The 24402-nt window shown below is 38.3% G+C and overlaps 2 protein-coding genes and 1 long non-coding RNA gene across 3 annotated transcripts in view; 2 read left to right on the top strand and 1 right to left on the bottom strand.

Moving 5' to 3' along the window:
- The first annotated feature begins 12 nt into the window (after positions 1–12).
- Positions 13–9726, top strand: LOC111329862 (porphobilinogen deaminase). Its single transcript, XM_088727139.1, has 12 exons — positions 13–100; positions 735–807; positions 1379–1428; positions 1882–1937; positions 2158–2235; positions 3038–3115; positions 3485–3560; positions 4609–4722; positions 4885–4923; positions 7410–7529; positions 8061–8114; positions 8904–9726. The coding sequence occupies exons 1-12, from the start codon at positions 53–55 to the stop codon at positions 9171–9173; spliced, it is 1056 nt and encodes a 351-aa protein (XP_088583265.1). The 5' UTR covers positions 13–52; the 3' UTR covers positions 9174–9726.
- Positions 9727–11495: 1769 nt separating this feature from the next.
- LOC148727126 (uncharacterized) overlaps positions 11496–24402 on the top strand; it is a 17462-nt gene continuing 4555 nt past the window's right edge. Inside the window, exons 1-2 of the long non-coding RNA XR_015990076.1 lie at positions 11496–11755; positions 12082–12336. This is a non-coding gene — a long non-coding RNA (uncharacterized LOC148727126). The remainder of the gene's footprint in view (positions 11756–12081; positions 12337–24402) is intronic.
- Positions 17175–19661, bottom strand: LOC111329858 (kelch-like protein 12). Its single transcript, XM_022934613.2, has one exon. The coding sequence runs from the start codon at positions 19538–19540 to the stop codon at positions 17816–17818; it is 1725 nt and encodes a 574-aa protein (XP_022790348.1). The 5' UTR covers positions 19541–19661; the 3' UTR covers positions 17175–17815.

Genomic DNA, 24402 nt, shown 5'->3' with positions numbered 1-24402 from the left:
ATGAAAGTCATTAGTCCCCAGTCCTTCCGCACGTGTAGGGAACTCGGTCAATATGGCGGACATAGCTCGAGTCGTAAAAGTTGGATCACGTAAGAGTCAGGTATGTTAGGCGACGCTTTAAATTTATTACTGTTGCGCTGAAGTAATTTTAGGAGATCAACTTCTTAGTTTTCGCGTCTTAATTGCGAAAAATCGTTTTGCTCTTCTTTGTACTCAGATATCTGTATGCTCTAAGTCAAACGCTTAGAAATTCTTTCCGGTTCTAGAAGATTTTTAAATTTGGTCAAGACTCGATCGATCTCGTGAGTTTTAAACTAAGAGAAGTTTAAAGCACACATATTGAAATAAAAATATGCCACTTTAGAGTCTAATTAAGTGTTTTGGTTGTAACGTACGATTCGACGATAATGTACTCGCAACAGATTTGGCGCACTCCTGGTTTGGGGGAACTTGTTGAAGGTGGGGGGTGGGTGTGGTGGGCTCTAATTTAAAACAAAAAAAAAAAAAAAATCGAAGAACTGATTGTTTGGTGGTCATAAATTTACCTCATAGCATTGCTTTAATGTACTCTCTCAAATATGTTGTTAATGATGTAATTTATTGATTGAGTAGAACAAGGCCAATATCTGGCCATCTTGACATCTTGCTGGGTAATTCACAAGGTAGTTGATACTTTGTAGAAGGTAACCAATTTAGACTTTATTTCATGCCGTTTTCTGTTTTGTTTCGTGAAGTTGGCTCTTATTCAGACTAATGTTATTGTGGAAGAGCTCAAGAAGCTTTCGCCAAACACTTCCTTTGAAATTGGTGAGTTTTTCTGTTTTTTTTTTATTTTTTTTATCTCATCTACTTTTGTTAAGGATTTTTCATCTTTGGTAGAAATCAAGGTGTGATCAGGTTGTAAAGTGTGTTTATGAGGCTGATTCATGTCACTGCTGGAGCTTAGGATAGTTTCTATAGCAACCACAATAATCTTTTTTCTGTTGAATTGTAAGATGCAGGTCAATTTTTAAGGTACCCCTCAGAATTTTCTCGGGGTTCCTAGAGAGGTTATTACAACCCATTCTTACTCCTGGTTATAGAGAGAGGCAAGGTGACGTTTCCCTGGAAAACAGCACAATGGCTCTGGCTTAAACTTGAGTGCCTGTCTTTTCCCCCTGCCCTTAACTCCCAGAAGTGATGAGATAATGAGTAGTCTTGATCTAGCAACAAAGTCTCATGACTTCTTTACTAGGAAATGTGGAGCAGTTAGAGGGGAGAATTAACAATCAAATCTTGGGAGTTAAATGGTTAAGAGTTACTGATTTCACCCTTGGTCCATCCTGCACACCATGTGACCACCTGGTGGTTGCTTTTATTTTTTCTTTTTCCCTCATAGTTTCCATGTCTACCATAGGAGACAACATTTTAGAAAAACCATTACCAAAGGTCAGTGATTGTATCAATATTTTAAGATAATTCTATGTAGTTTGTTATAATTTAGAGTGAGATAACGATACTAATTTTAAATTACAATCCTGTCAGACAACATTCCTTAAACCACCCTTATAATTACTACTGTTTTGCCATGAGTTAAGGACATCTTAAGTGTCTATCTTACCACCACAATTTTTAATCTGATGAATAATCTTATTGTCCCAGCCAAACACCATGACCCTGCTCTTGTTACTTTTATTTAAGAAACGCTCTCTAATTTTAAAATCACTTTATCACAATGAAACAAAAGCCTATATACTTTTTTTGTCCTTAAATATAGATAAAGATAATTAAACATAATTATAGTAATTGATGTAAAACTCTCTAATTTAGTGTTGATATTGCCCACGTGCCTACATATCTTATAATATTGACTGAAATATTTTCCCTTTTTTTTCACCTTAGATTGGTGAAAAAAGTGTCTTTACAAAGGAATTAGAAGTTGCCTTAGCTAATAAAAGGTAAGTACATGTAGTGATTCTAATACATAAAGGTAAAGTCACTTACATTACTAATCTCACTTTAAACTGAAACCAGTTGTCACCTGGTGAAGGTTCCTTAGCATTCTTTCTTATAGGCTTCATGTGGTTTTATTTCTGATTGTTCATTTTGATGACTTTGATTTAAGATTTTACAGAAGAATATGTTGTCTTACTGAGAGTTCTTTTTGTTTGTACCTAGTGTGGATTTTGTCGTTCATTCACTGAAGGATCTTCCATCCACTCTTCCACCTGGCATGTTAATTGGGGCTGTCTTCAGGTAATGGTTTGTAACTGTTTAATTCTTAATAGTGACTACTGCATATAATTTCTCTTTGCAACATCAGCCCTGAATCACACATTGAGGTCACAAGAATAAAGGAAATGATCACCAACTAAAGAAGCTACCTTAAGATATAATTTGAATATATCAACTAAGTTGAAATGGTAAATTGGCCACCGTTACGATTATAAAAGCTGACGTTTCGAGCGTTAATAGCCCCTCGTCAGAGCGAAGGGCTATTAACCTTATGGAGCCTTTACCTTATGGAGAACAGTAACAACAACAACAACAACAACAATTTTATTCTTTGATCTTTTTACATAAAATAAAAGTGGGATAGTTTGCCCTGCAAATAGCTAGAAAGCTAATCGTGGTGGGGCACGACAATTACCTGAATAGCATAAATCATCTAGTATCTAAGGACAAGGAGTCATTATTTACAAAGTCACACAGTCACAGAGTCACACAGAAAAAGATAAGAAGATATTTGAACTTAGGAGGTGTGTCAATGTACCAACTTTTTTTAATGATCATGGGGATTTGAATGTAGTTATCTTCTTTTTCTAAGATATCAAATAGCAATTTGCAAAGGACTTTTTTGAAAGCTTTCTTTGGAAGATCTGTTATACAGCTTGGTTTCTTATGGTGTGAAGAATATACATGCTGATGTTAAGCTGTAAAGGTTGATTGGTGAAATATGATGTGATTTTTTTTTCAATTTCACAAGGCAAATTTGACATTACAAGATCACTCATGGATTAAGATTTTTTAATTTAATATTTCATTTGTTTTTTGTCAGACGGGACAGCCCCTATGATGTAGTTGTCTTTCATCCTAAACACAAAGGATCCAGTCTTGCTTCTTTACCCAAAGGAAGGTAAGAATTAACTGTGAAGTGTAATTTTGTTCACAAGAATTATAGACAAGTATGATAATCGAAAATGATAATGAATACTTAATTCCAAGAGTGTCCACCGACCCCATTGAAAGAAAACATAGATTATTTATCAAATTAATAATTAAAAAATCTTTTAATCTTGTTCTTTCTTTGTTTGTGAACCTTCTTTTGTTTTTCCATCTTTTGGAACTAATATTTTATGGGGCATCCCTCAAGCGGGCAAAGTCACTTTTTGATGGAGCGAAAACGTCCATAATGAACTGTGACGTCACGTCTTTAAATTTGCTAAGGAATGATGTTATTTTCTTTAATGTTGGTCATGTGCAGTGTTATTTATTTCCCTTGTAGTGTGATTGGAACAAGTTCACTTAGACGCAGTGCACAGCTCAAAAGAGCTTTTCCTCATTTAATTATTGAAGATGTTGTATCCTTTTATAAAATGGTATTTCAAAAGATTTTTGGTTTTCTACGCGCTAGAAAACTTGATTAAGGCGCACGAGTGCTAGGATTGCGGAAGAAAAACTGTGACCCTAACGATTCTATGGTAACAAACCTTAGGCATTGTAGTAGCACTGACTGCTTAGCTCTATATATGAAAGTGCTTTCTATTAACCATCGTACCAAAACCAATGAAATTATGACTAGGAGTCAATGAAAACTCCACGAACAAAGAGCAAATCGCCCAAAGCGGGGGAATAAGTGAGTGTTTAAATCGCTATTGGTCTTTTTTTTTTAGTGTAAGATCTTTTTTATTGGTTTAGAAACGACCTATCACAGATTAAAGTATTAATATTAAAGTAAAGTAGAATCACTGGAATCTCGGACTTAGACTGGTAACCATATGAAATTCAGGTTGGTTTTCAATTACGACGGATGCGCGTTCGGAGTCGCAATCAGAAGCGTAGAGCGATACTATCCAGTGAATTCAAACTGACAGAATCAGAAGGAAAATATCGATACCGGTTATAACTCCGTCACCTTTGATCCATTGAAAACTGGATTGTCGAAGTCGTGAGCGGAAGACTGCATTGGAAGGACCTGAAAACTGGCATTGTGATTGGTTGGTTCTTCCACTTCCGATTGAAACTGCCACAATCTAGTTTTCACTGGATCATAAGTATCAGAGATGTGAGTGGAATCAGTAAAAATGAAACTGTTCTGATTCTTATGACTTCGATTCCGTCAACCTTATGACTCTGATTCGGAAGCGCTCTTACGACTCCGACGACGATTCCGTCTACGATCCCAACTCTGAGTACGACTCCGACTCGTCGCCAGCGAAAACCAGTATCAAGAAAACTTCAACTTTGATAAAAATATGTTTGGACATAGATAATCGAAAGAGAACTCGTGAATTTCTTTGGTACTGCTCTACCAACTGGGCACTGCACCGGTATCGCAGAGTTCATGGCTTCTTTGGTACTTTTGACAAGCGGGTTCAACTTCCTTAACAACTTGTTTTCAATGATCAGCGTGGAAATCTGAACACTAGACTTAACAAGCTTGATGCTGGTGATAAATATGACGCTCTCATCTTGGCAGCTGCTGGAATGGACCGTATGGGTTGGGCGGAACGTATCGAGCAGGTCAGATCCATTCCTGATTTTATTTACTATCCTCGCACAGCAATTTGTTAGTCGTTTTTCGGAAAAGCCTTTGGTTGAAAAGGAATGTCTGGTTTTGGTTTGTAGTTTGTCTTTGTAGGGATATTTTCCTGTTTTCGTCACAAGTTTTGTTTTCTTGCGCAGGTTCTTGGTCCTAATGAATGCTTGTATGCTGTAGGACAGGTTAGTTACGAAAGTTTTTACATCAGCATATTCTTGAATTCAGCGAGCCTCGATACGTTTCCAAGCGAGACCAATGACCTGTTAGATCTCTGTAAAGATACTACGTTACGTTATAAGTGTGGAACATTTTAGAGACAATTATTAGTTTCGCAAACGGAAATTTCAATCGCTTAAGTCAATTCTCAGTAGGTGTTTCGTATTGTCTTACAGCCTTTGTTGCAAACACTAACTACAAACAATTAATTTGGGTTTGGGAGCAGTTTTAGCATATTGCGAGGTCTGTTATATGACTGTGTAGTTTGTTCGCCTAAAAAAATCAGTTCCTAAAGTAAGAAAAATCGTTACTCATTCAATTCCGCCCTCTAGTCTTGATACTTGATTTCACTTTGAGTTCTAACAGAGCAGTTTTCAATTGTGTGTCGAATGTGATCCAAGATTGCACTGGTTTTGCTTTTTTTTACTTCGTTCTGTGATTGGTCTAGAAAACTCTGGCCACTTTCTCAACCAATCAGATGCAAAACTAAAACCAATCACGATTTGGTCGTGATTGGGTTTAGTTTTGCATCTGATCAGGCGTACCTCAGGGAAAATCAGGCATACCTCAGGGAATAATTTTTAGGGCCCATCTTGTTTATAATGTACGTCAACGATATATCAACTGGAGTTTCTTCCGCTGTGAAATTGTACGCAGACGACACTAAACTCTATTTAAACAATAGAGTGTTTCTGTCGAGGAACTATCGGCTGATAGTTGCCCCGCAGAAATTTGATGTTCTTAAAACAAATATTCTAGTTTTAAGAACATCAAATTTCCAAGGGGCAACTATCAGACCGATAGTTCCGAGACATAAACACTCTATTGTTTTTATTGTTCACCACTAACTTTTCTTCCGCGCCTACAGCTTGTCACAAATGTCCATAATTCGCAACCGTACGTTGGCTAAATAATATGTTATACCTGCCAGAATTGAAAAGTCACTGTTTTTCCGATCTGCCTAACTTCGCGGCCGTCAAACTATTCAAAACTTTTCAATCCAGGTATTTTCCGCGGACGGGCACTATCCATCCGGGTATTTTCCGCATGCGGGCACTATGGGCTGATAGTGTCTCTCCACGGATGAACACTATCGCGTCACGTGATCGATTTAAACCAATAAGAACCGGAGAAAATTTAGTGGTCAACTATAAAGGGAGATAGTGAACATTCCTGAGGATACGCATCTGCTAAAATCTGACTTGTTTCGACGCACTGAATGGTGTAAATCCTGGCAGTTGAAATTTAATCCCGATAAATGTGAAACAATGAGAATAACGCACAAACAAGATAAGTCGAAAGGGAGCTATACACTTGATCCAAACGGTGAAATTCTAGAGTGTGAAAAATATGAAAGATCTCGGTATTACAATATCGTTCGATCTATCATGGAGTGATCATATTCACGTGGTGGTCAACAAAGCCAACAAAGTCCTTGGGTTAATTAAGCGCGTCCTTGGGTCTAATAGCGTAAATGAATTCTCTCGAAGACTGTATTTTTCTCTGATCGAATGTTGTAAATATATATTTCTCTCAGTAATCTCGAATTCCAAGACTTTTTCCAGTTAGCGTCAAATCGAACAAAAAGTAATCATAATTACAAGCTGAGGTTTCAAGCATCCAGTTGTAACTGTTACAAAGATTCATTTTTCGTGAGAATTGTAAAAGAATGGAACGATTTACCCGAGTGGGTTGTAGGAGCGGGAAATCTTGCATGTTTTAAGCGTTCTTTAGATGCATTTTTAAATATTTCGTAGTATTAGAATCTTAATATTAGAATATTTTTAAGATTTTTCTTTTGGGAGTTTTTTACATAGAGCCAACCTTCTAAACTCCCTTTTTAAAGCATTCTTTGTACATTTATCTTTGTTTTCAAATGCTTTGAATAAACGTATGTATGTATGTGCGCGTTTTCCCGCGCTTTAAGCAGTTTGGTTGTTTTTACTTTGAGTGCTCATTAGCTCTTAAAGGTGGTTTCCTTTCTTCTGATTGGCTGTTGTGGTCGGTTTGGTTTTGGTTTTGGTTTTGGTTTTCACCTTATTCTGGTTGTTTTTTTGTGACTTAAGATTCTCTACTACAGTCGAACCTCGATTATGAGGACTTTTTCTCTGTTCCCGTTTTTTTCATGATTATTAATGAGCTTTGATCTTCCAAACTTTATGAGTTAAAAAAATTCAGAGATTATGGCTAAATTCAGGAAAAGTGCGTTTAAAACAGCGCATTACCTCCTCCGCTTTCAAAAGATCGAGCACTCGGAGAGTCATCGAAGCAGACTTTTAGAATTTAAAGTGTGTTATCTATATTTCTTTTGTTTACATTGTTGTATCATTAATATTCATATTTTCGATTATCCGGACTCTTGATTATCCGGACTGGATTATCTAAGTCCCAACGGGTCCGGATAATCGAGGTTCGACTGTATCTGGCAATGATCAATTTGCGTTGTTTTTAGGGAGCTCTGGCAGTTGAAGTTAATCTTGACGATAAACAAACCATTGAATTAGTGTCTAAACTGATCGATGGAGACACCAGTATCTGTTGTGCTGCTGAGAGAAACTTCTTGAGGACTTTGGTGAGTTATATGCTCTTACTGACGACGCAGGATTTTGTTTTGGTGTTTTTTTCTAAATCCTCTCTCTCACATAGAGCAAGTCATAGTCATAGTCATAGTTTGTAGATTCAACATGGTAATTAACAAATGGTAAACACCACAGCGTACACTATTGAGTTATGGATGCACGCGGGAGGTTGCTAAGCACGAAAGAAGCGTAAGAGTCGCTCGAGGCGATAGCCGAGAGCGACTCTAGCTTCTTGAGTGCTTAGCAAACCTCCCAAGTCCATCCATAACTCAATAGTGTACGCTGTGGTGTTTACCATTTGTTTTATAACATAACATTGATACATTGTTGCTAAAGAGTTCCCTTTTATCTAACAAATCTTACGCGACCAGAAAAAAACAAGCGCGCGCGGAAAAATAGTCTTTGCATTTGCTCACGTCAGCAGCGCACACCCATGGGCAAATGGGGGACGCTAAATTGACCAATCAGAGCGGGCGCTTTACTTTGGTTATGTTATAAACTATTTTGGTTTGCTTCTCATGTAGGAGGGAGGATGCAGCGTTCCCATTGGAATAACTTCTAGCTTGGATGGCAATCAGGTGTGGTATTGCAAATCGATTAATTAGTCAGTCCATCAATCAATCAATCAACCAGTCGGTCAGCTAGTTAGACAATCGATCAATCAATCAATCAGTCTATCAATCAATAAGTTAGTCAATCAATCAGTCTGTCAATCAATGGACCCATCAGTCGATCAATTTATCAATAAATCGATCGATCAGTCGATCAATTCATAAATCAATCAATGAATCAGTAGACAGATCCATCCAATTAATTGGTCTCGTTATTAATCATTCGGTCAATCAATCAACCAAACAATTAATTGAACAGTCGATCAAATCGATCAATTCGATCGATCAATCAGTTAATAAACTTTTTTAGTATATACTAAAACAGTGGGTAGCGTTGACGGCGCGCTCTAATTGGCCACTCATAACTACGAATACATCCTTATGGCTTGCGATTTACCTTCGAGCAATGCACGCGGAACTTGCGAATGAAAATATTGTAATCGTTTCAGGAATAAATGAGTTAGAATAATCTTTTTGTGCTATATTACTTCACTGTTTTAGTATATACCAAAAAGAAAAACTATTCATTTCAGTGTCGGTGTTATTTGGTGGTTTCTAACCATCTCCACTTTGGAGAATGGTTGTTAATTTACTCTGTTAAATGAACTGTGTTTAAAATGGCGAATGACGGTCACTAAAATTAAATGAGTAAAGCCCTACTGCTTTTCTCAAGGTTTTTCTCTCATTGGCATAATCCCTCTCCTCCCATTCTCTGTTTGCGATGAAGAAAACTTATCTCTCATTCTGTGATCTTAGTTAACCATAACAGGTGCTGTGTTCAGCTTGGACGGAACGGAATGTCTCATGGAGACCGTAACGGGAACCCTTCCAGACCCTTCAATCCAGGATGGTAGCTGCCCTCATGCCGTACTCACCCAATCGAGTATTTATGTCCCAACGGGAATGCGCGACACCCTTGTGACAGCTGAAAAACTGGGCGAGAAGTTAGCGCGGGCCTTGATCGCCAGAGGTGCCGAAGAAGTACTGCGTAAGGCTAGAGAAGAAAAGGACCTCGCACAACAATGACGAAATGGAGTGCAAATGGACAATTTTTGCTTGAAAATTCGTATCAATGTCAGTGTCTAATGAACTGCGCACCCACACCCCCCCCCCCACCGAGCCAACATTAACCCCAAGGTGTGCAGTCGCTCCAATACAAACATTTGTCCGAAAACTCTTACATTCGAATGCAGATAAAATCGATTAAAAAGTTTCCTGTGTAATTTTGATAAAATGGAGTTGGATTTTTTTGTGTGTTCCCGGGTTGTATTTTTTGGGGGGCTTTTTTTCTCATTTAATTTCATCATAGAGTCATAAACTTTCCGTCCCATTATATGTTATTATGTTGTCACAGTGAGCATCGATATGCATTTTTTGGTAGATAGGTAATGAGAAAAAAAAATTATGCAAGGATGAGACAACCCCTGTCCTATTTATCTTTGCTCTCTAAGGATTTTCATCCTGAAATGATCTCTCGATTTGTAAGAACTCCAAGGTGACAGGATTTTGTCAAAGCTTGAAAATTTGGACCACCGCCAGTGCACTGTCTTAGGCCAAAATAAATGCCATTTCATTATTATTGTTGTCAAACTTATTATTTCTGAGTAAGCCTGATGACACGAACGACCCCAAAAATTGCCATAGTATTATTATTAACCTTCTGGAGATTTTTCCATGGAAAGTGCGCACGAACGATTTTTACTCACGAGTTGCGATGCATTAAAAAAACGAACGTGAGACCACATCGCAACTAATAAAAACATCGTTCAAGCAGTTTCCAAGATATGATGTTTTTATTTCACGCATAATGAGATTTACTCTGTGAAAATACATCGTTCTTCCAATCAGAAACACGAACGGTATTACTTCATAGAGTAAATCTCGGTTTGTATGAAACAAATTATTATTTCCGAGTTGAAGCATGGCGTTTTTGGCGGAGTAAAGAGAGGGAAAATGATTCTGATTTTACTCACTTTTCCTGTAATGTTTAAATCCGCTATTTTGTATAACTGCAAAACATCTGTTTGCAATTAGTTCACATATTTCAACTGAGCTCTCAAAATTTGGGCTATTAAATTCCAAGAGGCAAACGTTTTTTTTTTCCCTTGGAATGGTTAACAAGGGCAAAATTCCAACTTTAATGTTATTTTAAACATATAAAATTCCTTATCTTCCATATCCCAGGGGTAACCTGTACGCAAAAATTGCATTTTTGAGCCAAACATTTCAACTGTTTGATTTTTGAGCAGATGTACGCTTAAAGCGTCATTTTTTTTATTTGAGTATTTTGTTAACTACCGGGCAAAACACAGGGCAATGGCAAGATTTGCACACAAGTGACCTCGATTGCTCCATTCAGCAAATTTAGATCAAGTACAATGTTGTTTCTTTTCTCTCTACGTTCTTCTGAGTCGATTTAGGAGAAAAGTTTCGGAGCGGAGACGCTTGCGTTCGAATCTTACTCCTCTAGCCATTTTACTTGATCAAACCATGATCCCTTGTCTGACTGCGCCAGTGTAGTTTTCTTATGCTCCACAATACTTTCCGTTGTCTTTCTCTGTTTCTTCCGTTTCCTTGTGCTAGTTCAGGCACAGTCCGATTTTTGTTTCATAGGCTTCATATTCTGCAGATGTTTCGATGATTTTCAAGTTTCCAAAGCGAGTAGAGTGTTTTGAATTATCGATCTACGCCAGCACACGCTCTTGAAATATGACACTTGAGTGTTTTGTCACGCAACAGACATGGGCTGTCAATCACTTTTCGCGCCCAACTTATGGCGGGAAACAGAGAAAGCTCATTTTAGAAGGGTTGAAAAGTACTTTCTGATTTTTTTTTTCTGCCAAAATAAAATTTAGGGACCATTCGTTCCAAAAGTCTAAAACAAAAAATTCGAGCAATGTACTAAAATTTTCCCTTACCGAGACTTTAAAAATATATTGTAAGCTGAAGATGACCAAATCCAACGCAATCATTTTTGTCATACTATAGATACTTGCCGCTTCAAATTAGTCTCCACAACGATCTTAGTATGTATCATCAGTAATTTAAACCATGAAAAGAAATTATAGTTTCAATACCCATTCATGAGAACGACACAGGATTATGCAAGTCAATCAGGGAAGGCTGCCCAGTTGTACAGAGAAAAAAATGATTAAAAAAAAAAAAAATTAAACGAGTAACTAAAAATATCTTCTTTTTCTCCTGAAACTCACGCGACAAGGTTCAGGAAATTTGTGTTTCCCATTACCCTGCCTATAAGATAATAAGTTCTGTTAAAGATAATAAGTTCTATAAGATAATAATATTACCCTGCCTATAAGATAATAAGCTCTGTTAAAGATAATAAGTTCTGTTTTCACAATTCACGCAATTAAGAAGACAAATTGGCTGGTACTTAGCACTGCTGTAAATTAACAAGCGGTCAATGCTGAATTGTTCATTGGTTACCATACAGTTTGTTTCAGTCCAGAAAAAAGCCTTTCTTTTCGTGTTCGTCCTATTAACATATCGTTCTTTCCGTGACGATAGCTGTACTTCTTCATTAAGGGATAGCACATCAAAGACTTCACCTGTTTAATTTCAGACGGTTTTGGGAGTGAGTGAAAAAGGTGAGAAAATTTGCTTTTCATCTATTGCTGTATAAGATTTTATGCATAAAATGGAAGTTTTTTTAAAAATTGTCTGAGATATTGAAATGAGCTTATCTTGAATTAAAATTAAACGCATCATCTCTGAAACGAAGCGAGCATTTAATTTTGAATTTTGAGATGCCGCAAAGTTAAAATAAACATAAAAAAGGAAGAAGAAAGACATAAAAGGAAAAGTCGAATGTCTGCATCTGTACAATAAGTAAGAAAGTTTTCTATGTAGACTACATTATACTTTTTTTTATTCATGGTTGTATCATCGGCATATTGGAAACTTTTGATTGTAGGTGGAAAAATATCTTGAAGATCCCCGACGTAGAGATTGAACAACAACGGTCCGAGGATTGAGCATTGGGGGATTCCAAATTCGAAGAGCACGGGTGACGATTTGCTTGTAGATTTTGCGTTGACTATTACTCTACTGTATAAGAAGGAGACAAGGTCTCCTTCTTATAACGTATAGTACCAGTCGACGCAAGACCCACCAAATCGCTCAAATTCGCCATTTAGAGCCACAGAAACGACCATACACAGCAAGTGAGGTAGGTTTACATTTATTTTGAGCTTTAACTCAGACATTTCATGATATAAGTTTACGATAATAAGATTCTTCAATATTCTCCCATACATTCCTTTATATTTCGAAGAAACAACCGGACTCGTCGCTTGTGTGGGCTCCCTGTGTCGCTACTACTACGACTTTACACTTGTTATAAGCACTGAAAGTAGACATTGCATGCCTATCATGTTCGCTCTTCTGTTGGCAGAACAGGGCAAGTCAATAAGTCATGTCTACAGTACTTAGTCGCTACTAGATAAATAGGGTTTATTACTGCGAGGAACGCTTTCGTATGTTTTATGAAACCGCAGTACACATAAATGATTTTCATTATTCAAATTTATTGGCGGGTTTAATACGAACCAACAAAATGACCTGCTCCCAGTTGGCTTGTTAGTTCATTTTGTGGAGCACTGCACCGGTATCATGGGTTCAACTCCCGTACGTGTACGGACCTAAAATTTTTTCAGGCCTTATTTCCACCTACTAGATAAGTAGGGTTTATTATTGCGAAGAACGCTTTCATACATTTTATGAAAGCGCAGTACACATATATTACTTTCATATGTTTACTGAGTCGTCGCCATCATTACGCATTCTAGTGTCTTAGTCAAAAATTGTCTTCGGTTTTTAAATGTCATCCTTTCGCGGGATTTCGCAATATTCGCGGGTTTCATAATTTTCCCGCTGACCAAAATTACTGTTTACTCTTACCCTCGACGAACGCCTTCGATCCTGGGCCTTCGATATAGCGTCACCCAATATCAGTGGCAGCGAATGCAGAAGGATATATATACACAAGTTAGCTAAGTTATCGGTCTTTTCCTTTCTTTTTCTTTATTTTTTTTTTACTTTTTAGTCGGCTTTTTTCCTCCTTTCATTGCCACGGTAATATTTGGAAAATTAACAGTCAAAATTTCGCCACCTCGAAATGTCTTTTCATGGTGGGTCCGTAAAGGGGGATCCGTAGAGGGTCCGTGGACCGGTCCGTACAGGGTTCCGTGGACCAGGTCCGTAGGGGGGCTATGGACTGGGGGTCAGGGTTTTCGGGATACCCCTATAAATGAATGACAAAAAAACTCAGAGTTGTTTCAAAAAGGCCTTCTGACCTTTTGATACCGAGAAACAAATGATTGGAAACATTTGAGACAAGATTTAATGGTATGAAATATCGTGCAATATCACTGTGTACTGACTAAGAAATGAATTCAACTAGAAAAACGAAAAACTTCGAATGGACTCATTTTAAATTGAAAAGAAAGAACTTGAATGGAGATGGGACGGGATTTTGCTTCCCATCATGCTCAAAATTTTAATAGCCAGCTTTCGAGGTTATGCTCCAGTCAAATTATTGAAACCCCAGCCCCCCGACCCCCGGGGCATAGCGGGGGAGTAACGGGGGTATGGCCGTGGAAAAACGTTATTATAACAAAGTGTTTTCGTGGGGGGACGGGGCCAGTAACGCTTTTGCCGATTTGCCGGGAATTTGGAGCGGGGCTTGTAACGCCATTTTAGTGTCCCCACTAATAAGAACCTAAGTGCATTGGGCGTTTTGTCTGGGCAGTTCAAGGTTTCTGCAGCAAAGGACGCACATACGGTACTTATATATTAAATTTATGTGACAGTCACTTCCGTGTGTATATACAAGATTGGTCAACTATTATGGAAATCAAGTCTCCAAAATATTGTACATACCGGGGCCACGAGGGCGGGCATTGTACCAACATACTTTCCCGATGGGCGGGGTAGTGTACACAAATGTAACACTGTCAACTTGTTACAATCGCCGCTATGTTCCGGGGGTCGGGGGGCCGGGGTTTCAATTGACTGGAGCATTATCTGGACAAAAAGAGTAATAAATTGGATTTGACGTCGTTCAGTTCCTTTTTTTTTTGCGAAAAGTGTAGTTATTTGTCCATGGTCCTCTTATGAGGACAAGGAAAAATCCAGAAGGGAAGGGGTAAAGCTGCAGGAAGCAGCCTTGCATCAAGAATTCAGAAGTAAGAAGAACTTTTGAGGCAAACAACCATAAATCAGATGAATCAGAATTCTTGAAAACACTTTTAATGTTTAAAAACATTTGCCATTGCTAAATGTAACAATTAAACATTGATTCCATTCCCTCCACAAACAAAGTTATTCCTACAGAATTATCAAAGAACAATCTGGAAACTCGATTTTTCTCTTATATTAAAAATTGTTTATTTCATCTTAACAAATACTTTAAGTGAAAATTGTCAAAAAATAAAAGCCATCTGAAGCACCCAGCAAAACCTCAAAAACAAAAGCAAACATTTCACTATAATAAATTGAAAAGCACTAAAAAATTAACATAGTGGTATTTTGAGCCTCCTGACATGGTCAGTTGACCTGATCCATTCATTGACAATGTATGACAGACATCTGTTTTTTAAACATCAGTTTGAATGCAGAAGAAATACACTAACACTTATTAATGGTACCCTTGATACTCCTTCCCTGTCTGTACCACATTTACATCATCCTATATAATCTTCCAACCCTACTGAATCTCAAAGTCTCCCAGAAAGTTTGCTTATTCTCCACTTAAATTTTTCTAGGGGAATTCAAGTAAATTTTACCAACTCTAAAACATTCAATTTTATTTATCAAAGAACTAATGTTGAGTTAATGTAATTTTTGTTAAATTTTGGATTAAATGCATCCATTTTTGTGACCGCACTTCAAGGGAGGAGACTTAAAGTGAGAGATTGCAAAAACAAAAACAACCACAACTACAACAAATTAAAGTTGGAGGGGTTTTTGTGTTAAAAAAATATTTTGTGGCCAAGAAAGACAAACTGCAATCAGAGCTCGATTGACACTAGCTTTTCAACCTACTAGCCAAGTGGCTAGTGACAACATAGATGTTAAAACAATTTCAGTTTGTTTACTGGCCAAACTGGCCAGTAGAAATCAAAAACCACTAGCCAAAACTGAAATTCTACTAGCCTGTTGCTAGTTGGCTACTGTTAGTGTCGAGCCCTGTGCAATGCTTAACAGTGCTATGTTAGTGAACAAGTAAAAAAACAAGGAGGTTTGGGATGGGTAACATAGTAAAGTCAACCAGACCCAAACCTTCCATGCTTTTTTGCAGTGTTTAATGTTACCCTTTGGTATAATTGCTCTGATGATAATAGAAATGCATGTGCTCTGATTGATTGAGGATTACATCATATCTTGCTAAATCATCTCCCACAAGGTGGTTGTAGGGAGGGTTCTAATTTTCTTTATGCAGGAAGGTCAGGAAGTGATACATTTGATAGAAGAAAAATTAATGCAATTCAGAAGAGCACCAAAGATGCTACTAAGTTTGGTGTAACACTTTTCAAATGAAAAATATGAAGTTTTTGCTGATCTAATTAAATACATGTGTCAAAATCTTGTATAAAGTGGCTGCTTATCCCAATACAAGTAATCAAAAACAATTGTCAGTTATAGAATGGTTTCAACACCAAAACAAAGTTACAACAGAATTCAATAGCACCTGAGAAATGAACTAAAAACAGTTATTTGCTTCAGGCTAATTGAATATTATTGAATAACTCCCTTAACTTCATCTCAGGGATTTTTTAACAATTTTCAATGAGCCTAAAGCAAATAACTGTTTTAGTATAATTTCTCAGGTGCTTATGAATTCTGTTGTAAATAAGAGTTATGCAAGTAAGTGTTGTCTTACAGACAGAAGTAACACCTGGAATGGTCTATAACCATTGGGTGCCTGAAGGTTCAGATGCCTAGCTATAAAAATTTTCTGGAAAGCAAAGTTATTCAAGTTGCTCAAAGACAAATGTAAGTCATCTGTGGCTTCAATGTTGTAGCAACCGATGCCTACCATACAGTTCAGTAAATAACAAAGTATGAATGCATGTCAGAAAAACATACTCTAATTGGGCGCAAGAAATTGACCTGGTTTGCTTCCAAACACCTGAAGTTTGAAGGGCACTCTTGTATGTTTTCCTAGAATAGTAGCAAAAATGGATTTCAAAGACTTTAGGACCTATTCTCTGAAGGTGACCAACGTTTTCAGCTAAGTTCTGGGGCAGATCCAGGATTTGGTGAAGGGGGGTTCGGATAAACGTTTGCTGAAGGCGGTAGCTCCTACGGTGGTCCGGGGGCATGTTTCCCCAGAAAATTTTTAATTTTAGGACCTCTGAAATGCAATTTCCAGTGTTTTCAGGGGAAATTTGAAGTGGTTTAATTGCTCTTAAGTCACCATTTTTGTGCTAACTACAGTAGTTTAAAGGATGGATTTTCTTAACACTGACAATAATCGAGACGGATAAACAATTTAAATTCATTCAAATTAAAAATTCATGATTCCTCAAAAATGGGATCAGCCAGCAACTTTCTCCGGGGTTGCTGTTCTGCAAATTTCTGGACAACAGCATCATAATCTATGGGTTTCTTTTGGGTGAATATTCATGAGCTCCAAGCCAGACAATCTTTCTGTCGTCATGGTGGTGCGCAGGTAAGCCTTTCACGGTCCGAAAAACTGGTGAATTTGTGGTTGCTTTGTCCTCTTCAACACATTAAGTCATGAGTTGATGTTGAGAAATGTTTAAGTACATTTTCTCTTTAAAATACTCCTGGCACAATCTTTGACTCACTGAGAGAACAATCCACAACTCTGATTTCCAAAGAACAGTGTGGTTTTATGCAATGCCGGAATTGGAATGATTGGCAGATTTGGCATAAACTGTCAGTTTTGGCGGGACCTGTAAGCACTAATAAGCAGTAATTTTATAGCTCAAGCGGACCATGAGCGGGCGTACAAGAGGCCACTTTCAACTAGGCACAAAATAATTTGTCTTGTTTTTATTGCTGTTTTTGCGTACAAAGACACAAAGAAATATCCTTTTCAACATATATATTTATTAGCTGAGTTTGTTCACTTTTTTTTTTAACCACACGTTTGTTATACGTTTTTATGTTCAGTTTAGGGGGTTCAACTGAGCCACCCAAACCACCCCCGGCCTAGATCCGCCCCAGAAGTTGTAAACATTTGACGCTTAAAAAAAAGAGGAAACACTGCATTAGTTTAATATTGATCACGTCATAATTGCACCCAAAATAACTTCTTTCCACCATATGCCCATACTTCGATGCAAATATGGGTTATTTTATCAATCACCCAAACTTAATTTAAACATGTTACATTATTAAACCAAGAGAAGTTTGAGACAGCTCCTAACTATACCTTAGGGTAAAAGCTTACTAATTATAAAAGGTCAGGGGGCCCTTTTTGAAATCAGAACTTAATGTATCCATATTTCACTGTGTCAAATGTTAAAAATATTGGTATCTTCATGATTGGGCAACAGAAAGTGTTCCCTCAATGGTTGGTTCCCACACCTTTTCCTTTGGAGTAAAAGGATGACATGGCTCCCAGACAGACTTGGGCGACTGCATGCATACCCCAGATACCTTTGTAAGAAGTGATTTCACTGACTATTTTTCAAAAATTTTTTTGGCAATTTAAGCAAAGATGCTTGCAGACCATAGCAAGCCCCTTTATGTAAAATAGAAATTTTGTTCCATTCACTGGTTTTCACATCAAAACAATGCACTTTTCCGTATATATACTGGTTGTCTGCACCCCCAAACAAATAAATAGTATCTCCTGTACTTACAATACCACTTGCTGCTAGGGGTTTACTAAGACTCGGCACCAAACTCCACTGATTTGTACTTGGATTAAATATTTCACAAGAGGGTTCTAAGGTATCATCCGTTATTTCACAAAATCCTCCAACAACAACTATTTTACTACCAACTGTGGCAGCAACAGCAGACCTACGGGCATTAGCCATACTAGAAATCTCAGTCCATTGGTCAGTTGATGGATTGTAACACTCTGCACTGTTCTGACAATCGTCACCATTGTGACCAGCGATGACATAAATACGTTCTTGTAAAGAAACTGCATTGTGTTGTGCACGAGCAGTTTCCATAAGAGTTCCTTGCCTCCACTCCATAAGAACTGGATTGTATATTTGAACATCTCGCCACGAATCCTCTCCACCAATTACATAGAGTTCTTCATTTAAGCATGTGACTGTACAGGCTGTTCCATACAATTGAGAGTCAAGAGTGCTCCATTCATTTCGTTGTGGGTTAAAACAACACACAGAAGTCGAATCCCTTCCTCCCATTACATACAAAAGTCCACCACATACTGCAGCACCATGATAGGTACGAGGGAAAGGCATAGTCGATAGAGACTCCCAGGTCTTCGTGGCAAGAACGAAACATTCAGTATTGTTTGTACAACCACTTACATTTTCTCCACCGGTGAGCACTACCACGTCTTCATAATCATTCAAAGATAAGCGAGGTTTGAGTGAAATTTCCTCGGAGAGCACCGGAAATAGAAACAAGTCCAACGCATTGTTTATAATCCTAACACAAGCTAGACTTTTGGAAACAAGCTCTTGATCAAGTACTCTTCGTAGACTGGATTTTGACATTGAAAAAAATCTAACAGATTTCAACAATTCTGGAAGGATGCACTCCCTGGATGGCAGATCATGTTTCACCCAGGCCATCACTGCTTTATACACTTCCTCTTCTTCAGTCACGTTTATCTCATCCATGCAAATCAGCTCTTTGACTTTCTTCGAATCCAGTAACGTGAAATCTTCAGATCTAGAGACGTCTAGAAAATTCTCCGTTTGGAAGGTAACTGCGGCTTGTTTCAGTTGCTGGCAGTCATACCGAGAAGCGAACGATTCTAGAGCTAAACAATTGGAAACATTTATCATTTTATTCTGGAGGTAAACTGCAGCTTTCTTTTTCAAACTTGGCATTATCAAGTAGTCGGCGACCATCACCAAATCTTTCGCGTTGGAAAAGTCGATAGTTGTTTCACCAGTATAAATATAATGAAGAACGTCGCTAATCGTGGTAGATTTGATCTCCTTTAACTCTACGAGGCTACTTTCTTTCTCTTTCAATTCACTTGTAAACATGGCTCGGAAGTAAGGGCTTGCAGCTGATAGAACACATCTGTGGGCTGGGAAGTCCTGTCCTTGGGCTCGAATCGTTGTATCACAGAGAGTATTCGATTCTCTGAGTTCGTTGAGTTTATAGAGCAACTCTTCTCGAAAGCCTTCGCACACTATTTCGTGCTTTTCGTCTATTTCCGCCTGATCCTTGCTATACGCCATAGTAAATCGACTCAAGAATTTAATCTATGTAAGGAACACAATTTATAGCTGGTCACGTAATCGTCTCATCTCTCCGGGTGGGTATTCTCTGAACTGCTAAGTTTTATTTGTTTGATTTGGGTCTGAAATGTAATCTCCATCAAAATGCAAAGTTATGCTGTTGAGATTTCCTTTCTTTCACAATTTCCTAAATTAAGTAATCCAAGCTGAAATGACGCTAGATCACATAGAATCTATTTGTTTTCCATAATAGAGAATTAAAATTTTTGTCAATGGTAATGCAAAAGATTATAGTCTCTTGCGGTGACATTATCAATGCACCCAGGGCTCGACACTAACGATAGCTAAGAAGCCACAGTAGAAATTCAGTTTTGGCTAGTGGTTGTCAATTTCCACGAGCCAGTTTGGCTAGTAAACAAACTGAAGTTGTTGTTACATCTAGGTTGTCACTAGCTGCTCGGCTATTAAGTTAAAATGTTGGTGTTGAGCCCTGGCACCTATCCTCAAATTAATTGCTCGTCAGTCAAAATGCGTGTACAGTTCAGCTTATTATCTAACCCATAACAGTGAAACTCCCTTGATCTGAGAGAGTAACTAATGTGCGAGCCTACGAGCCGGAGCCGTTTTTTGCGAGCCTCAAGCCTCTTATTGCGAGCCACTGATTGTTCTATATCTTTCCATTCTCTCTCCTCATTTTATTCTAACAGTCTTTGGCTCCTCTTCAGAAAGCATTTGAAGGTGAAAATCTGAAGAAAATATCAAACTAGACTCTCGAGGAGCGTTCACTGGGGCTTCGTAGCGAGCGCTTTACTTGAGAATTCACCACGCGTAAAATTTATTCGAAACTACAAAGCCGTAGCATTCACACAAAACACGAGTACAATTATAATATGCATCACGAGATCTGAATTTTTTTTACCTTTAATGACACTGTAACATCATTATGTTCATGTACATTAGTCATATTGGAAAATATTTTGAGTACATCACAGTCATCAAGAGTATTCATCATGTCTTCCACTAAGCACTCGTAACTCCATGCAAAGAGCAAACCAACTTTCACGATCGCTTGCACAATGGTAATAGTGATTATGTACGAAATATCAAATCGTACCTTTTAAGTATTGAACCCGATAGAAACCAACTACAGAAACAGGTATTTAACGGAAGAGCTAAGCTTAGATATTTAACATCACTATTCATGTTGCTTCTGTCAGTATCCTATCCAATTCGCTGTTGTTAGCGCCACCTTCGAGCGAAGTGTTCGTCTCAGCTTCATAGTTTGTTGTTAATCGGCTGTCACAGTTTTGCCAGTGTTTTCGTAGTTTGAGCGAAAACGCTCGACATCGTTTAGTGTGGGCCTACCACGAACGGTGTGTGCGAACAGTGTGACAGGAATCTTTGCCGTGCAACCCTCCTCAAACACAACATTTCGAATATTGTACTGTTTACAATCAGCGAGCACACGATGTTGAAGACAACTTGTCGCACTCTCATCCTCAGTTTCCGTGGTTTAGACCAGGAACGCCTGGGACCATGACCATAAAAAGGCATTACGTCCAGATTTGGATTTTACTTTCCCGGGGCTCGCAAAAAAATGGCTCCGGCTCGTCAAAAAAAGGCTCGCATTATAGCAACCCCCTTCTTAAAAAATTTAAATTACTTCAAAACGATCCAGAGACAAGCACTATCTTTTCGCAGCCTCCGCTCATTTCATTCAAACGCAACAAAAACATAGGCAATTTTTTTATCAGAAGTTCTTTTCAGACTGATGACCAACCAGGCACTTTAAATGCACTCGTGCACGATGCAAAACGTGTCCTTTCATTCACAACACTGATAAAAACGATCCATTGAGATCACCGATCACTTCACGTGCACCTCCACCAATGTAATCTATTGCATAACTTGCACTTATTGCAAAAAGATAGACATCGGCGAAACAGGCAGAAGACTAGGTGACCGATTCCGAGAACACCTTCCCGACGTGGAAAAGAATGACAAGGACACATCGAAACCAGTCGCTAGACACTTTCATTTACCTAATTATTCTAAGCAACATATGGCATCTGCGGTCTTTCCTTACACTTAGTTAGCACGGAAAGCCGTGAAAACTCTTGAACAAAAGCTCATCTTTTAAACCGGCAATCCCACAGGGATCAACGAACGCTTTTCATTCCACGAATTATTCGTGTTTTTCTCGTTGCCATGTTCCCACCAATAACGTAGCTCCATTTTCTGCCTTTAAAAGCACACACAACCCACAATTCCTCTGTTCGCTCCGACGAAGGGCTAACGCTCGAAACGTCAGCTTTCGTAATCGTTACGGTGGCCAATTTACCATTTCAACTTTGTTGATATATCCAAATTATTTCGTTACCCCCACCGACGCAGCCCCAAACAGTTTCTTTAGAAACTATCAGCCTTTATTCAAAGAGGATTAGCTGCCTGCCTACTCATTCGCTGTATAATTTGTTGCCCAAAGTTAAAGAATCTTCCAAACGTATGAGAACTCAAACAAGCCTACTACCTTGTGTCAACACAGAACGTTTCAAAGCTAGTTATATTAATAGACTGTATTTTAAATATGCTCCCGCTTTTTAACTTTTTAATTAATAATTTAAACATGTAAATATAGGTATATATTTTTACTTGTAATCAATAAAGACCTTAAATTAAATTCATATAGCACTGTCGAGAACTTGGCCTTTATTCTACAGAGTAAAAAGTGCAATCACAATGACTTGACTCATGCGAATACCGAAATGTTGATTTCCGACATTCTCTTCATTATCATTGATTATGTCAGAGCCATGTTCTTCGCTGCTATTATTGGCATCCCCATGTTCTTCATTGCTGTTATGGGCATCCTCATGTCTGCCTCGTTCGACTGGATTGGAAACTTCTGAATCATCAGATTCTGAATCATCTTGCACTGCAGTATGTTCGAAATACAGCCTATTATTAAAACCTTGTCATACTGCTTATATAGGTACAGAAATGATAAAGTTAACAAGGTACTGTAAGTATTAATTAAGAGGCTATTAAATAGTCTGATCAAACCACTGATCGTGAACAAAGCCCCAAACAAATAGCAAAATATTTTTTTTGGAAATGAGAGAAATTTTTACCTTCCATACCTCACTAGGACACTTTTTAAAACTTTTAAAGATGTTATGAAGTTTTTTGTGGAGAAAACTAAGCAATAAAGGTGCTCAGTCTCACGGTCTCACAACCCTTCCGCAGGTCGATCTTATTTTGAGTTTACCGTTTACTCCCGCCGTCGGTGCATAGGCCATGCGCGCCAAAGTTCAATATACAACCCAATCGATAGACAATTTTTCACTAGGTTGTTTTTAAATTTTACTTCCGGTTAAATTTTATCTCTAAACTAATATTTTGAATTCGATGATTTTCCCATACCTGGTGCCGGTCCGTCGTCGGTGGCGTTTACTGTGTCTCTCGTTGAGGAGGCGCCATCTAAAAAAACCATTGTACTGATCACGGCTTCTTCCCCATGAGGACCGCTGACATATGACCGCACGACAACATGACGCTTTTTTATGTTGCCATGGCAACTTAGACTCTTTGCTGTGGCCTACTTGTTCATTTGTCCGTCCGTAACTCATTATACTGACATTCCAAGCGTTTTTGAAATTTTTCCTCTATGATTCGTAGCAGCCTCAAAATTTCTCTCGAGCAGGATGCGACTACGTTATCTAGATGACTGTGATAAATCATGTGAAAATGGATGGAGTTGTTAAACGGTCGATTTACACGGTACTATTTCTTATCACACGAGACAAGCTCGCGACACGCCTACGATATAACTTACTAGTACGATTCATCGATTGTCGCAGCGTTTTAAAACACGACATCTTTCCTAAGGTACATGGTTGCATGATGCAATTCAAGAAAATCATCATCATCGAAATGCTGGTGTGTTTTTATTTCTTATGTTCTCTGGTCAATATTCAATTTAAGTCTCACCCTGTGATGCTTTCAAGTAGATTTTTCCGCGATACTTGAATAACAGTTTTAATGTGTCTCCACGCACAGGGCCGTAGCTAGCATGAGTCAAGACGAGGCAATTGCCTCATCTTTATTTTGTCCAAGATTGACTTTTCCGGCTGAAGAAAAATGCCACGGAAAATGCTTAAAAAGGTTCTTCTGAACCTCTGGATTTCAAAATTTTCTTGGGGGTGGGGGGGGGGGGCATGCCCCCAGACCCCCCTAGCAACTTGCGCCTTCGGTGCTCAAAACTTGCCTCATCTTGTTCTGAAGTCTGGCTACGGCTCTGACACATGGAATCGATGTTTCCCACCATTGACAGGACACTGGTATTTCCCACTGTCTTGTGAATTTTCCAAAAATTGAACTCTTAACAACACTGAAGATCAATGTGCAAAATGTATTGTCTATTGTGTGCTCATGGAAAGAGAGGATAGCGAAAGAACTTACTTTGAAATTAAACGCTGAACTCTGATCAAAGACCTGAATTAATTCAGCTTCTACTGACTCCTTTTGGACTCTCTCTCATCACATCATTTTTACATTAGCTGTAACACTCTTTGCATTAATTTAGGTACAACTTGTATTTCTTACATTTAATCGTGTGGTAAATGAAAGCAGTCAAATCTAGTCCATCCTAACCAAACTATATCGGTTAAACTCTAGAAGCCCGATGATGACTTTATTCGTGTTTACTTACTTGGCAAATTCCCCCCTCGATAGGACGCTTAAGAACGAACTTGATAATAGCTCACAAATATGCTGGCTTGTGGCATTGTTGCTGAATTCGACATCTTTCACTCGACCACTATCGTTAAGAATATTCAACGTCGATGCTCGTGGAACGCGAA

This window comes from Stylophora pistillata, chromosome 7 (assembly GCF_964205215.1).
Source record: "Stylophora pistillata chromosome 7, jaStyPist1.2, whole genome shotgun sequence".
Lineage (NCBI taxonomy): Eukaryota > Metazoa > Cnidaria > Anthozoa > Scleractinia > Pocilloporidae > Stylophora > Stylophora pistillata.
Note: the sequence above shows the minus strand (reverse complement) of the source record. Positions and strands in the feature narration are given on the sequence as shown.